The sequence below is a fragment of the Daucus carota genome, chromosome 1 (genome assembly GCF_001625215.2).
Source record: "Daucus carota subsp. sativus chromosome 1, DH1 v3.0, whole genome shotgun sequence".
In the NCBI taxonomy this organism is placed as follows: domain Eukaryota; kingdom Viridiplantae; phylum Streptophyta; class Magnoliopsida; order Apiales; family Apiaceae; genus Daucus; species Daucus carota.
Genome location: NC_030381.2, coordinates 37,316,052 through 37,331,225, shown reverse-complemented (window position 1 = coordinate 37,331,225; position 15,174 = coordinate 37,316,052). Strand labels below are relative to the sequence as shown.

The window sequence follows — 15,174 nt, the reverse complement described above, 5'->3', positions numbered from 1 at the left end:
ACCACATGTTGAATTTGTATTATTGGTAGACTTTACAATACAACGACTAGGTAAAGGAATCACCATCTTTAGAAGTGTACCTAAAAATATTAAAACACTCGGTCGATTTATATACACAGACTTTGCAAGATCAACTAGGCATTTCTTCAATTCTTTTTGAACCTTTTGCCTATAACTACAAAATATTCAGCAAGGAGAATTTGACGTGCATGCAAATCTTCCCTTTCTCTAACTGCAACTTAGCTCCGGTGACCAACCAATGTCCTGGACTCACCGCAGGTCCGCTACATAACTCCGACATATCCACAAACTTCAAAAGCTTCTTCGTCTGCACTGCAACCGGAGGTCCAGTTGGAAACACACTCGAGTCGAGCACCACTTTCTTAGTATCTTCTTTATCAGGCATTCCACCTAGAATCAATGACTGGCTTATTGCTGAGAAGAATCCAGACTTCTGAGAAGCATCTGACTGACACTGCATCCAGCTTGATTGTGCAATGTATGAATTCGAAACCTTGGAATAAAGAAGTCGAAGATGCAATGCTGTCTTGGAATTTTCATTTTTGACATGAAGTTGAGTTCCGGTGACAATGAATGTGACATTTTCTCCTTTTCTAGTCCAATTCGGATCGTATTTTACAGGGGCTGTGCTTATATGTGAAAAATTCTTCCACTGGATGGGTTCCAAATATCCCTCGGATGAGAAATCTTCTGATCCCCGCCAGAATTGGGTGTCCTCGAACCTGTTCTGGAGGAACTGTGGTGTGTTTGCTAAATGCTGGAGGTGTACTGCTAGCCTGCACAACAAAAACAAACTTCAAGTACACGGGGAGGGGGGCATGGACGGAAGGAGTCTTGTCACTGGGCTATCAACGAATATTTAAGTAATGTTAGATATTTACATATTGAGACTGAAATCTTAATACCTATTGCATTTCATTCCCTCCAGGTAAAATCGCATTCCTGTGACTGGTCTCTTTTCAACTGTAACCTGATAGTTAAAAAATTTCTTAGCAGTTGTAGTCTGAAGAAGTATAGTAGAATTCATTGTGTGTTATGTGTACCTGAGTGGTGTTTACATACAACTTGGGGCCCATTAAGTTAAACTCGAGAGAAGGATTACTAATGGCCTTGCTTGAGGCAGGTCCCAGAGTGAGCTCACTGTGAATTGGAGCCCATGTTTTATGAGACTGGAAGTCCAGAAAATACTTCAAATCTGCCAATGGTGGTTTATCTGTACATTCGAATTCAGATCATGTGTATAATTAGTGCTTGAATTTCTCTGGTTTTCCTGTTTTTCAAATTCTTGTGAAGTGCAGAAACTTACAGCGAAGATAAAGGTTAATAGCATGAGATAAGAAGCCATTGCCTGGAACGCCCTTAAGAAGAGAGGTAATGGGAATGAAGTTGAACTGAATAGCGTCTGGCATTGATGGAACTGTTAATAACCATTCAGAATGTGTCATTGCAGACAGATCTCCTCCCCTCTTTGAGCATATTACGTTGATTCCCTGAGATCAACCAACATCATATTCGTCATACCAAGGCTAAGAAAAAATGCACTGAATAACAGATTCGGAGAATCCGACTTACATTCTTTGTCTTGACTGATGATAACTTATCCAGAAACGGCGACTCATGATCAAAAACATTAAAAGCTGGTGGAGCCTGAAATTGCCAGTGGTAGATAATTAGTTTTAACTCTTATTGTTGCAAGATTCTAGTACGAATTTTTTGCAGTAAACATATGGAGTAGTTATCATAACAACTAACCTTGTGCTTTTGATCTTTGGGAGTGAAGGTGCAAGTCCCATTAAACAATTGATCTCCAAGTTCATAAAGATTCTTTTTAAGTTCTGATGCCTCCAAGTTTGATGATTTATCTTGCCTTACCACCACGGTGTCCTGTCCTCCTATGCCCAGTCCCACTATTATATGAGTCCCATATATCTCTATGAACCTGTGAAACATCATGACAGTTCAGCTTAGTCATTCTCTGCAATTTCTGTTGTCCTGTTTGATTCTCATATCAATACTAAACAATTTATAAGATTGCATGCATGTACAGAATCCACATTCATCGATTTGTCAATTTTTTTACAATTTCACTAAAATTTCCAAATGGTTTATGAGTGCCTATTTTACTGTTATCTTGCCAATTACAAAAAATTAAAAACTTTAACTTCTGACCTCTTGTTATTAAGAAAATAATCAAGACTTCTATAGAAGCAATATGTATATCCAATATTTGGGAAGGATAGGCTATTATGGGACTTGTACTTCTGACTTCTGAGACTTTCTAATATGGCCATCAAAAAGGTTGTTTTCTACAGTATACAGATGCACAAGATTTGTATGACACTATGATCAATTAGTAATAATTTTTACAATGATAGGCTATTGAGTGGATGGCTAATCATTTATACTTTGACCCTAGCCCAAAATGGTGTGCAGTAGGAACTATCTGCAACAACCCTTTCAAGTATAAGAGGTTGAGAGGATAGCTTCTCTTGACATTTTTAACCGATCTAACTTTTCCAATACCAACTACTTTGAATTTTACAGAACATAAATGAGAAAACCATTCATTTAAACATATGGGGAGTACAAGTCCAAAGTGCCCCTTCTGGATATAAGTATAAACTCACGAATTGTCTCAAATGTGACCATTTGTAAAGTTGACACGGATTATGGTTGAGAAACAAGATATCAGAAACTTCTACGGAAGAATTTGAATGAGCTCATTAATATGCATACAACATGGACTGATTTAGTCGCATAAGTAGTTGGCTACGTGTTATTAGTTGCATAAGGTCAGACTTTGGCCGATACCTACCTATTAAAGATTACAACCTTCTGCCAAATGTAGTGTAACGGCCTAGATAATTAGGTATTCGTTTCATGTTTACTAATTCACCCAATTAGCTTTTGACTATATGTAAAACATCAAGTTTGTCCGGAACAAAACAAACAACAAGAAAATCAAGGCATAAAAATAACATCCAAAAAAAGATACCTGGCAAGAGAAGATGGATCCCAAGTTGAAGGAACTGCATTTTTCACCTCATCCAGAAGTTGCAGATGATATCTATTTATATGAAGGTCAAACAACAATATAAAGTAACCATCTAATCCTAAATACTTTGTTCTTGCAGCATCAGTTTCCCATGATTCACTCTCGAAACCAAACATGGAGTTAAACCAACCCGACGGAATCTTCCCAGGAACAGAGCATTTCTGGTTCATAAACTCCGACATCTACAACAAACAAATTTACAGAACAGAATCATAAGCCTCTACCACTCTTACAATAGTCAAATGGCCTAATATATAGACAAGCATTTACCTGATTAAAATCAAGAATATCTGACTGATACCGAGTTCGATCTCCTTTGCCACATTTGATGTCAGTTGAAACATCATCAAACTGTCCGAAACCTGGTACTGACAACTGCCTGGTCTGGTCTTGATTCAGACAGACTAAACTGTCTTCCCCTTTGCAGTATTTGAGTCGAAAGTCTGAGGTTAAATCAAAACCTTTGCCAAGGCTGTCTAGAGCCCTTCTCACTATTGCATCCCTAGTGTTCATCATAGCCTGTGTCAAATGATAGGATGATACACTGGTATAATATAAATATAAGTACAACAAGTTGGTATTCAAGAGGCTATCGCAGCATATTATTTATTAATACAAAGTAACATGTAGTGGGACGTATAGAGAAGGAAGCTTCATTCTGTTTCTTTCACTTAATTCAAGCTGCCCATTGACGTTATCTCTTCTTATGTAATGCATAGTATTGATTTTTATCCTGTGATTTTTTTAAGTATAATTATAATATAACTCTCCCAATCATGTGATATTTTTTTGTATTTAAATGATTGAGATTGTTTGTCATGATATTAACTGAATTAGTTTACTATGTTGTTATGCATAAATTTAGTAAGCAATGAGTCACTTGCTGATTTTCTATTGATTGTATGGAATCAGATGAGTTGATTGATTGATATACAGTAGAGATAAAAAAAAAAAAAGAGTAATTGTTAGCAGGGTGTTTGGCTGCACTTACTGGTATCTAGTTTATAAGTGAGGAACAACTTATTCATATAAGAGCATCTCCAACAGCGTTAGTTATAATCGTTGGTTAAATGAGACTCATAAGACATTATGTAAAATTTGCTGAATCTGTAATACATTTTGCTTAAATGGTATTGGCTATATTGGTTGACTATAATTTAAAAATAGTATGTTATTAATATTTTAAATTGTTAAAATAGAATATATTAGTTCAATATGGTAATAAATGATGTGCAATCTTCCTACATATTTCTTACATACCTGTATAGTTTCGACAAATTTAACCATATATAGCAGGTTGGCTAAATTTATAGACAACAGCTGAGCATGGTTGGAGTTGAGTTTTTCAAGCTGTTGGCTAAATTTTTTTATTTTAAATATGTCAACTCACCTTTTAGCCAAGAGTTTTCAATGGTCGGAGATGCTCTAATTTGTATAACGGATATATAAGTCAAATTTTGATTTATAAGTTAAAATCTGAAACAAACTCTTACTGTATTTCTGAAAAATAAAATTCGACAAACAGAAGCTTTGTCTAACAACTTAGGACGTACATGCACCAGGCTTTCAGCTTTGTGTTAGGCTTCAGCAGGCCTCATAGAGTCATAGGCTCATACAATGACAATCATTGTCGACAAAACGTGTGAGATCGATTAAAAAATAAACCGATGGCGAACTTCTTGTTCACACATTTCGTCACTTGCATTCGCATACACACTGGAGTACGTGTTATGGAGGCAACAGTGTGTGAAAATAGCTCCAGGACCCTGGAAATACTCTGCTACTATATCCACCGCTACTATTTTTTGAATAAGAGCGTGATTTGTTTATATTTCTTACACTTTTGCATTACACTGGGATGAAATGGACACTCGGATGTGACACAAAATTACGATTTACGGTGATTTAACATTTATTTTCCTACGGTTTAATTCTTTGATATTATTGGTTGATCATTCGACTTTTAAGTACCTAAATCGTTTTTCTTTTATTTGCCAACTAATGAGGCCACGTAATAAATTTAAATCGAATCGTTGCGACTGCAATATTTTGATGTTGATTATCACATACATATAAAACTAGTGGAAATGGTTAAAAGATGTATGAAAAAAGTTATGTACCTACTCACAAACAGGCAAAAAGCATCAGCTACTGTTATCAGAACTAAAACAGCATCATACCAGAAGCATACATAGCCTAAAATCAAAGTCATACTCACTTGTTAAATTTTTAAAGCTTACTCAAGCACAGCTTGTTCTGAAACTGAGGCTCATCCCTGCATCAACCTAACAATTTCCACAGCATCGTCAAGATAGTACTTGGCTTTACTAGGTTTTTTACCGACTGTGCATTCAAAAACTTCGACATTTGAAGCTATAGTTTGACTTGCAATGGAACTGGAAATAAACTCAAACATGTCTTCGTCTGATCGACCATCTCCTATGCACAGGACAAAATCTGGTATCATTCCTCTCTCTTGCATTGTGGAAAGTAGGCGTTTTGCAACAAGCCCCTTGCTTACACACTGGTGGAAAAAAAATAGACCGACATTGTTCAAACCAAGTCAAATGCTTATATAGAACAAAGTAACTTAGTGACTGCACATTCATTGGTCCAAAGCGAATATATACTGAAATACGGTACAGTAGATTTTAGGGATGCTTCTATTCTATAAGTTTTCTTTTGTTTCTCCAAAGATCTGCCATAAAGCATCATTTACGAAAGGAGAAATAAATTGAAACAACTACTTGACTAGTAACATAATTTTAAGACCAACCAACCATTTTAACAAGCATTGTTAAAATATACACTACATTCCCTTCATCAGAAGATAATCCATTTCCACAAGTATACTGCACCAATAGGAACAGTTTTTCACTCATGGGCAGCATTTTTCCTATTAATAAAATTTGAGATGGGACAACCTACGCCAGATCATGCACAAGCAATTATAAAATACGTAAAAACTAAAAACCAATATTCCCTCAAGGCTCAAAGCTTGATTACAGCAATTCTAGGCAACTCACTGGCCTATACTCTGAACTTGGAGCAGCTGGCACAAATTAAAGAGAAATTATTAATGAAGTATAAAGATTATTACCTGTGGTTTAACCTCCACAATATTCTGCCCGCTCTTAACTGTAACTGGTTCATTGGCTTGCACACTCTCAAGATGATCAAGAAGTTCTTTTGCTTGAAAAGAACCAAAATCAGGATTGTCATCTTCATAACACCAGACTGTAGAAGTTTCCTTGTCTTCAATTGTTGATCCATCAGTTGTCCGGTGTACAGCTTCATGACAGGTTCTGCAATCTGCTTCCAACTACAATCAACAACTGGTGCGCATGTTTCCCATTCGGCATTGTTGTTCAGTCTTAAGGAATGCAGATTTATCAGATTGGAGTAACACTTAAGATTAACTTCAATATTTTTCAGATATTAAGTTCCTGCTTCAAGGATCAAACAATTATTAATAGCAGAACATGCATGATACAAACCTTAAGAAAAAACCATGTTCAGCTCCAATTCCCAAGTTCTCACAAGCAGAAAACCACTGGCCTAGAGTGTTTCGGCCTCTTGCACTAACGATAAAAACCATGTTCTTCTTATCCCTGCACAAATTGTTCAAGACTTCTATGGTTTTGGGGGTTGGGCTCTTATCAATTGCAGAGTGAGGCACCAAATTACCATCATAATCCAGAAGGATTGCTCAAGTTGTGGTCCTCTTGTACACTGATGTAACAAATTAGGAGAATCCGGCTTCCATTCTTTGACTTGACTGCTGATAAGTTATCTAGAAACGGAGACTCATGATCAAAAACAGTAAAAACTGGTGGAGCCTGAAATTGTCAGTGGTAGATAATTAGTTTAAACTTTAATCATTGCAAGATTCTAGTACGAATTTTTTGCAGTAAACATATGGAGTAGTTATCATAACAACTAACCTTGTGCTTTCGATCTTTGGGAGTGAAGGTGCAAGTCCCATTAAACAACTGATCTCCAAGTTCATAAAAAATTCTTTTTAAGTTCTGATGCCTCCAAGTTTGATGATTTATCTTGCTTTACCACCACTGTGTTCTGTCCTCCTATGTCCAGTCCCACTATTATATGATTCCCATATATCTTTATGAACCTGCGAAACATCATGACCTCTCAGCTTAGTCATTCTCTGCAATTTCTGTTTTTCTGTTTGATTCTCATATCAATCCTAAACAACTTATAAGATTGCATGCATGTACAGAATCCACATTCATCGATTTGTAATTTTTTTTACAATTTCACTAAAATTTCCAAATGGTTTTACATTATGAGTGACTCTTTACTGTTATCTTGTTAGGGTTAATTACAAAAGTTCAAAAACTTTGACTTCTGACCTCTTGTTAATAAGAAAATAATGAAGACTTCTATTTTAATAGATGTAATATGTATATCCAATATTTCAGAAGGATAGGCTATAATGGGATTGGTACATCTGAGACTTTTAAATATGGCCATCAAAAAGGTTCTTTTCTACAGTATACAGATGAACAAAATTTGTATGACACTATGATCATTTAGTAATAATTTTTACAATGATAGTCTATTGAGTGGATGGCTAATCATTTATCCGATGATTCTTATCTTCTAATTTTCTTAATATTATTATAATACAACTCTCTCAATCAATCAAAAAGATCAGTTTTAGACAACCACAGTAAACCAACGCCATGAAAGTTGACTAGTGATTGTTACATGATAACAATATTAAGTGACAGAAGTACAACAACGAAACTACTGCTAACAAGGAAAACATAGATGGTGAGTTGACATTTAAGCCAAGCATTTGATAATTTGGTGCACACATTTTTTAACCCTCAGACATGCAAAAACAGCAGATTGGAAAATTTAGCATTTTAATAAAGAGTTGTATAAGAATCAAGGAAGCTGTTGCCAAACAAGTTAAACAATAGTTTTGACCTCTCAATTATCCGCAGCCATCTCGCGTATGATCTCCAACACCTGACTTCGCATTTTCATCTCCACAGAAGAATCAACGTTCTTCTCTATTGTTGAAATCATGTCAGTCCTCTTATGTTCCTCGGAACACCACTGACAGATAGCCCTAGCAATAGCTAGCACATACAGACCACAATCATATCCATTTTGTTGTTGAGGGGTCGTCTCGCATTCGGCAAACATGGGCAAACCAGAAACTACAGTGGCTTCTGATTCTCTGGTTACAGGTGGCTGGGTGGGTTTTGACCCTCTTTGAACAGATGGCCCGCTTTTCTTCTTTTTCCTCTGTTGTTTTGTCAGCGAAGATGAAGTATGTGGGATTGAAGATTCGCCACCTGGCCCCATGAATTCCTTGAGAGCATCGTAAAGCTTCACAGCATAAGGAGTATTCACTCCCATCATGCTATCAAAATGAAGAAATAGATTCTTCGTCCTATCATACACAAGGATGCTCCAATGGTTTCCACCGTCTCCCCCGCCAAAATCCTCATTGTCATTTACGACAAAAAGGACAAGCCTCTTGCTCGACATCTCACAAGACCGAACATAGTCTTCAACACAAGTGGTATCCTCACAATTAGCAATCCACAGAGAAATGGAAGGTGGTACTAACAGCATATCAGTTTTGGTGTTGAAGGAACAAGACAAATAAGTGAAGTAGAATGCAATGATCTGGTCACTGAGAAAGCATGGTCCTTTTAGAGTGTCAATATCTGAATTTCTTAAAACAATATCTTTGCAGTTGGATACCATTTTATCTCCCATGTCTGTAAAAAAAGAAGAAGAAAATTTTAGTAGAACACCATAATTGAACCAACATAAATATTACAGCTGACTTGAGAGAACTCTTGTAGGTCAACATTTCCAGAGGGTTAAAAATCAAAAGTGACTCGTGCGTAAACAATTCCAAACTGGACATTCTAATGTACACTAGTTGTCTAGTTCAATCCTTTATTACTCATCCACATACTAAGATGTTTCAAACTATCCGATACAGAGAGAGAGAGAGAGTCTTGTATCTACTACATTAAGCAACACGATGATATTCATATGATAATACAGTGCGAGAGATATAAAGTATAAATGTCATTCAACAAGATTAATGCGATAATACTACACAAATCATAACTACTTAAAATAATTAGACACACAAACACATAACGTACTTGATAAAATTTGTAAAAACACAATCAAAATCATCAATCAATTTAAATATATATATGGAAAAAGCAAGAGCATGAAATCATTAATCAATTCACTTACAGTTAAACCTCGATTAAATAATATCCGATAAAGTAATAACCTCGTTTAAGTAATAAATTTCGATGGTCCCAACTTGGGCCAATGTTGTAAAGTAATATTTTCGCTAAAAGCATAAGATAATAAAAACTTAAAAATTCATTAAAGGCCCGTGTAATATGTAAAGTAATAATTCATGAATTTTATATATATATATATATATATATATATATATATATATATATAATGCATATGAATTACAAAATTCAGTTCTTTTTAAAATATGAATATGAAAATATATATATAGGGAAGTGCTCAAATACAAACTAAGTTAGTGTATAAACTACAAACTCAATATAAGCCCTTGGATGAATGTAATCCAATGGCCCCGCAGGGGCAACCACACACCAGTTAATATACACCCTGTCACACATGATCCACAGATTCCCCTCCGTTTTTAATTTGAATTTTCCCGTTAATCGGTGAACATTTTTTGAAATCCGACATCACTGTATTTTTGTTCATCTCGCAACGATCAATTTCCATACCATATGTGCTATATTTCAATTTGATTTAGAGACTTTTTAATTTTAGTTTGTAGTTTGTACGCTAAGATGGTTTGTACCAGAGTAGGACCCTATATATATATATATATAGTAGATTGTTTCTTCTTTCCGCCAAGGCCAAAATTAACCATCCTTGACTTTATGTAAAGCATTAATAACTCCTGGTATGTTTTGCACATGTTACAGTACATGTATACTCTATCTAGTGCATGCATGAATTTAGTTTTCACATATGATTAATTATTATAAAAGTAATTTTAAATCAAATACATTGCATGCCACTGATTCTTTTTTTAAAAAATAATGAATTATAAGTTGAAAACTTATAAAAATTCAGTAAAATAATAAAATATTACTTTATCGATAAAGTATTACTTTAAAGAGGTTTAACTGTATTCACAAGCACAAACGCACGCGCGATATCTGAAACTGCAAAGCATGTAAAAACCTCATTAATTAGGGCAATACATAAAAAAAGCGTAGACAAAAGAAGAATGTGCCTGAATTTGAGAGAACGAGTAGCTTGCTGAAGACGGAGGAGAGTGAGAGCGAGAGATTCTCTAATTGGGGGCTGGGACTCTAATTGGGGGCGGGAGCTCCTTAACGAGAGGGAGGCCTATATATATACAACTCGGGTTTAATTTGGGTTCTACCAAATTCAAGTAGTTATTTGTGTGTATAGATATTGTTGTATGTGTATTTGTAAGATCTTGTGCCTATAAAATTGTGTGTATTTATCTAAGATTGATTCTATTTCACAACAGCAGTGGGTGAGTGTATCATAAATTAGAGTGAAAAGTGTACAAGATAAATTTGAACCTCTCATTTTTAACTGTTCATTTACCATGTTAGTTAACTTGACAGAATTATACAAACTGCAAAAGTTTAACTAGAGTAGACTCGCAAGTATAGCTTTTGAAATGTAATATTGAAAGTGCATGGACCCTAATAATCCACGTAGACAAAGTGCACTTTTCTTTATATTTATTGTTTACTAATTTATATCATTACTGATCTCACATTTATTTTAAATAAAATAGTGCCAAGTCCCATGATGTGGAGTTTGTAAATGACGATGTTACCAAAATGATCATTCATTTCAGCGCTCCCAGGGAATGTAAGTTTCCTCTTATTCCTCTTGCTTATACGTACTTTGTGTTCTCTTTTTACCCAATACAATAAGATTAACAAGTTGTGTGAAGCAAAGGTATTTGGGTCTAAACTTTGAGCTACAAAAATATGTATAATTAGATTAAGCGGATTTTCTAATTTCAATTCCATCGTAATAACTCCCGTTATTTTAATATTCTGCAGCACTATACTACGGCTATGGGTTCAAAGTAAATGTTGAACTGGACGAGAACTACCCTGTTACAGCACCTATCGTGTCCTTTGCCACCAAAATTTATCACCCTAACATTGACTACGAGTAAGAATTAACATTTGATTTCTCCGCTAAAAACAGTTTTTACGATATCAATGTTAATTATAATCTGCCTGCCTCTCTTTAACAGGAATGGCTTCCCCTGCATCTCTGCATTAGAGAATGAAAATTGGAATGAGGAGTCAAGTAAGTTTTCCGTATTCCCTGTCATTACTCTAACTAATAAAAATTACCGTATTGTTTGCTACCTAATATTAGCAGCCTCCTTTTCTAAATTAAAAGTCAAATATGTGAGAAGAAGTGTTAGCATTGGGTGTGTGATTTGTTGGCTGTGTTTGCACTTTGAAATGCAGGTCTTGAAAACAGTTTCGATTATGTCCTGCCACAATTGTTGTGCCAGCCGAACTTTGAGGATCCCTACAATACTGAGGCTAGTGAGTTGCTTCGGGAATCAGAGGAAGAGTACGAAGAGAAGGTGAAAGGTATAAATGCTTATTGGTAAATACGAATTATGACAAAATTGCTTTGCTAAAAAAAGTGACTGATTAATTAATTTTGACTGCAGCTATGTGTGTGAGGCCTATGCGGAGGAGGAATAGATACGCAGAAGGAAAAGGAATTGAGGGGCAGAGCAGAAGATATATTAACACACTTAAAAACCATTAGTTAGCCTATAAACTAAATAGCTGCTCTTAATTCTATATCTAGCTTTCTGCTCGAAATCAAGTGGCAAAACATTTTACCACAAATTGGTCGGATTTTATGTGGTCTAAGAACCATTATATCTAACTATCTGCCAATGAACCTTGACTTCTGCAAATGAAATTAGCTGGTTCTGTTGGAACTAGTAGAGGCTGTACATGCAGGTTATCAGATTTCTCTATTAGTTTGATTCTTACCATCACAAACTAGTACATGATTGTGATTTGAATTAGTTTCATTCACAATCACAAAATTGTGGATTTAAATTAGTTTGATTCACAACCACAATCACAAACAGGGAACTAGACATGATTGTGGATTTGAATTAGTTTTGATTAACAATCACAAACAGAATTCAAATTAAACTAGAAATCAGTAATTATCCGATCAAAACCACAGGTGTACCAATTTCCCCAAGCACTTTCCTCCGCGGATTCAGAGATAGAAAGAAGAGAAGTAAAAATCGAAAAAAACATATACAATCAGCAATCACCAGGCAATCGTGAGGTCAATTGGATCATGAAGCAATTAGATCGATATTCCGGCTGAATCATGATCCAAATTCAGATGAAGATCCGGCTTGAATTTGTTTTTTTTTTACAATTACAAAGCATGTAAAAACCTCATTAATTAGGGCAATACATAAAAAAAGCTTAGACAAAAGAAGAATGTACCTGAATTTGAGAGAACGAGTAGCTTGCTGAAGACGGAGAGCGAGAGCAAGAGATTCTTTGATTGGGGGCTCGGACTCTAATTGAGGGCGGGGGCTCCTTAACTGGAGGGAGGCCTATATATATATACACCGCAAGCAGTTTATCCTTGGAACTAGCTTACTGCCTGTGAACTTCCTGTGCAAATTAAAACCTGTGTTTGGTAGACATAAGTATGTAACAGAATTTTAGATTAATTATTATATAAGAAACTAGTTGAGAAGGCACGGCGGGCTATAAAAATTATATTAATAATTCAATATTAATATTTGTAGAATAAAAAATATTATGGCTGTCTATAAAAAGTATATTAATGTTTCAAAATTAATATTTGTAGGATAAAATTAATTTTATATTATAAAAATTTTGATGTAATACCAATACTACTAGGGAATTGATAAATAAGCTCCATATTTTACTATTTAAGCTCCAATTGTCAATTTTATATCACATTTATCCATGCTTCTATGCATGTTTCATACTTATTATAGGTGATAATGTCATTTGGATAAAGAAAAAAAATAGAATTGGAACTTAAATAGTAAAGTTTGGAGTTTATTTATCAATTCCCTACTAATATATAAAATTGCAAAATCGGACTATAATTCATGGTGAAAAAATGAAAATAAATTTATACACGTATTGAACAATTTAAAGCACGACGAACCTTAATTTTATTTATGTGTTTTTTTGAAAAAAAATCATGTTCTTACATCGTCACCTTACTCCAATTTTTTTTTGGATTGATTGTGCACAAAAACATGTAACTTGAATCCGTGAGATAGCGGTTTATAACTACCCTTACTTGTAACAAGCTTTATATTTTAATACTGTATAAACAGCCTTCACTTAAAAGTTGCTTGAACGGAGCAAACAGATAATGCATTAATAAATTTTTTCCTCTATACAAAGTAAATCATATAAAAATTAATAACAACAAACATGTCCGAAGAATAAAACAAATATTATAAAATAATAACCAACAAACATACACTCCCTTCGTCCCACCAGGTTCTTTACGTTACTTTTTGGCACGCATTTTAAGGCTCCTATAAAGTATACTTATATTATATATTTTTTTATAAAAAAAAAAATTTAAAAAAAGTTTGACGTTTAAACTTTTATTCAAAAAAAAAGAAAAATTAAAAATACGTTATGGAACTATACTTTACGAGAGCCTCAAAATGCGTGCAAACAGTGTATGTAAACAATCTGACGGGACGAAGGGAGTATCACTGATAGTTAATTTATTGATATCATCCATCAATATCATGTCAAGACTATATTCTTTCCCCGTGCTTGAATTTGTCGACTTCAACATAGCGGTCTATAACTACCTTTACTTGCAAAAACCTTTATCTTTTTAATACTGTATAAACAGCCTTCACTTATCGTTGCAGAAGTTAGCATTACCGAGTTTAAAATCGAGCAAAAGAACTATCACCGTAAATAGGTAGGGTTGTGGTATTGAGAGAGAGAGAGGAGGTTATATTTAGATGATCTAAAACCGTACAATCTACAGGGGTATTTATAGGTGAAGAGAGACTTGTGCGCTACTCTTTCTCATAATTAAATCATCTAAAACAAAATCAGATTAAAACTTTCAAGCTACTATATTCCATAAATAATCTGAAACAATATCATATTTTGAAACTTGCTTCTAATATACCCGAAATTAAAAAAGGTAGTTCTTTTTGATATTTTTCATCTAAAATTTCATAAAATTAAAAAAATAGAACGGAGCGATGTGAGAGGCGCCACCTACACGCCCCTCGCTTTGTGGTATTGAGAGAGAGAGAGGAGGTTATATTTAGATGATCTAAAACCGTACAATCTACAGGGGTATTTATAGGTGAAGAGAGACTTGTGCGCTACTCTTTCTCATAATTAAATCATCTAAAACAAAATCAGATTAAAACTTTCAAGCTACTATATTCCATAAATAATCTGAAACAATATCATATTTTGAAACTTGCTTCTAATATACCCGAAATTAAAAAAGGTAGTTCTTTTTGATATTTTTCATCTAAAATTTCATAAAATTTAAAAAATAGAACGGAGCGATGTGAGAGGCGCCACCTACACGCCCCTCGCTTCTCCTTTATATAATAAGTATATTGATGATTAGGTTGTGTGTATAATAAAATAAATTTAACAAATTTTAAATAGAGAAAATAAATGTAGAATTCAAATAACAATAATAAGACTTTAAAATTGAATAAATATTATAATGAGTTAATATTTTAATAATATATTATTATTAGAGTTTTAGTTTTAAAAAATATGTTTGTCAGGAGTAGAATCAGTATTTGAGGCTGAAACTATGGGAATCAGGGAGGCTCTGTCGTGATTCAAGGTCACCAGATTAATGAGATAGAAGTGTTGCTGGAGTCAGATTCTTTGCTATCACTAAGTGCTATAAAGGGTGATAAAAGGAACCATCTGGAGGTGGGAGAAATTCTAGCAGAATGCGAGCAGATGCTGAGGAATTCACCTAATATT

General features: G+C 34.5%; 3 protein-coding genes across 5 annotated transcripts; 1 reads left to right on the top strand and 2 right to left on the bottom strand.

Moving 5' to 3' along the window:
• Window positions 1-51: 51 nt before the first annotated feature.
• On the bottom strand, window positions 52-3,750 carry LOC108204246 (MACPF domain-containing protein At1g14780). Of its 2 annotated transcripts, none has more exons than XM_017373593.2 (8): window positions 3,347-3,750; window positions 3,017-3,258; window positions 1,774-1,960; window positions 1,594-1,668; window positions 1,328-1,511; window positions 1,065-1,234; window positions 927-991; window positions 52-797 (listed from the first exon to the last, which is right to left on the bottom strand). In XM_017373593.2, the coding sequence occupies exons 1-8, from the start codon at window positions 3,590-3,592 to the stop codon at window positions 176-178; spliced, it is 1,791 nt and encodes a 596-aa protein (XP_017229082.1). In that variant the 5' UTR covers window positions 3,593-3,750; the 3' UTR covers window positions 52-175. The 2 variants fall into 2 exon arrangements, with proteins under 2 accessions (XP_017229082.1, XP_063938427.1); XM_064082357.1 differs by having other exon boundaries at window positions 52-815; window positions 3,347-3,736.
• A 1,414-nt stretch (window positions 3,751-5,164) lies between these two features.
• Window positions 5,165-12,794, bottom strand: LOC108222213 (NEDD8-specific protease 1-like). 2 transcript variants are annotated; one of them, XM_064082355.1, is made up of 7 exons: window positions 12,637-12,774; window positions 10,377-10,492; window positions 8,033-8,838; window positions 7,021-7,208; window positions 6,574-6,915; window positions 6,177-6,449; window positions 5,165-5,600 (listed from the first exon to the last, which is right to left on the bottom strand). In XM_064082355.1, exon 3 carries the CDS (start codon window positions 8,834-8,836, stop codon window positions 8,036-8,038), a length of 801 nt encoding a protein of 266 aa, XP_063938425.1. In that variant the 5' UTR covers window positions 8,837-8,838; window positions 10,377-10,492; window positions 12,637-12,774; the 3' UTR covers window positions 5,165-5,600; window positions 6,177-6,449; window positions 6,574-6,915; window positions 7,021-7,208; window positions 8,033-8,035. The 2 variants fall into 2 exon arrangements, with proteins under 2 accessions (XP_063938425.1, XP_063938424.1); XM_064082354.1 differs by lacking the exon at window positions 10,377-10,492 and having other exon boundaries at window positions 12,637-12,794.
• On the top strand, window positions 10,963-11,859 carry LOC108222192 (ubiquitin-conjugating enzyme E2-23 kDa). The gene is made up of 5 exons (XM_064086308.1): window positions 10,963-10,993; window positions 11,191-11,305; window positions 11,391-11,446; window positions 11,614-11,758; window positions 11,826-11,859. Exons 1-5 carry the CDS (start codon window positions 10,963-10,965, stop codon window positions 11,857-11,859), a joined length of 381 nt encoding a protein of 126 aa, XP_063942378.1.
• Window positions 12,795-15,174: the final 2,380 nt, after the last annotated feature.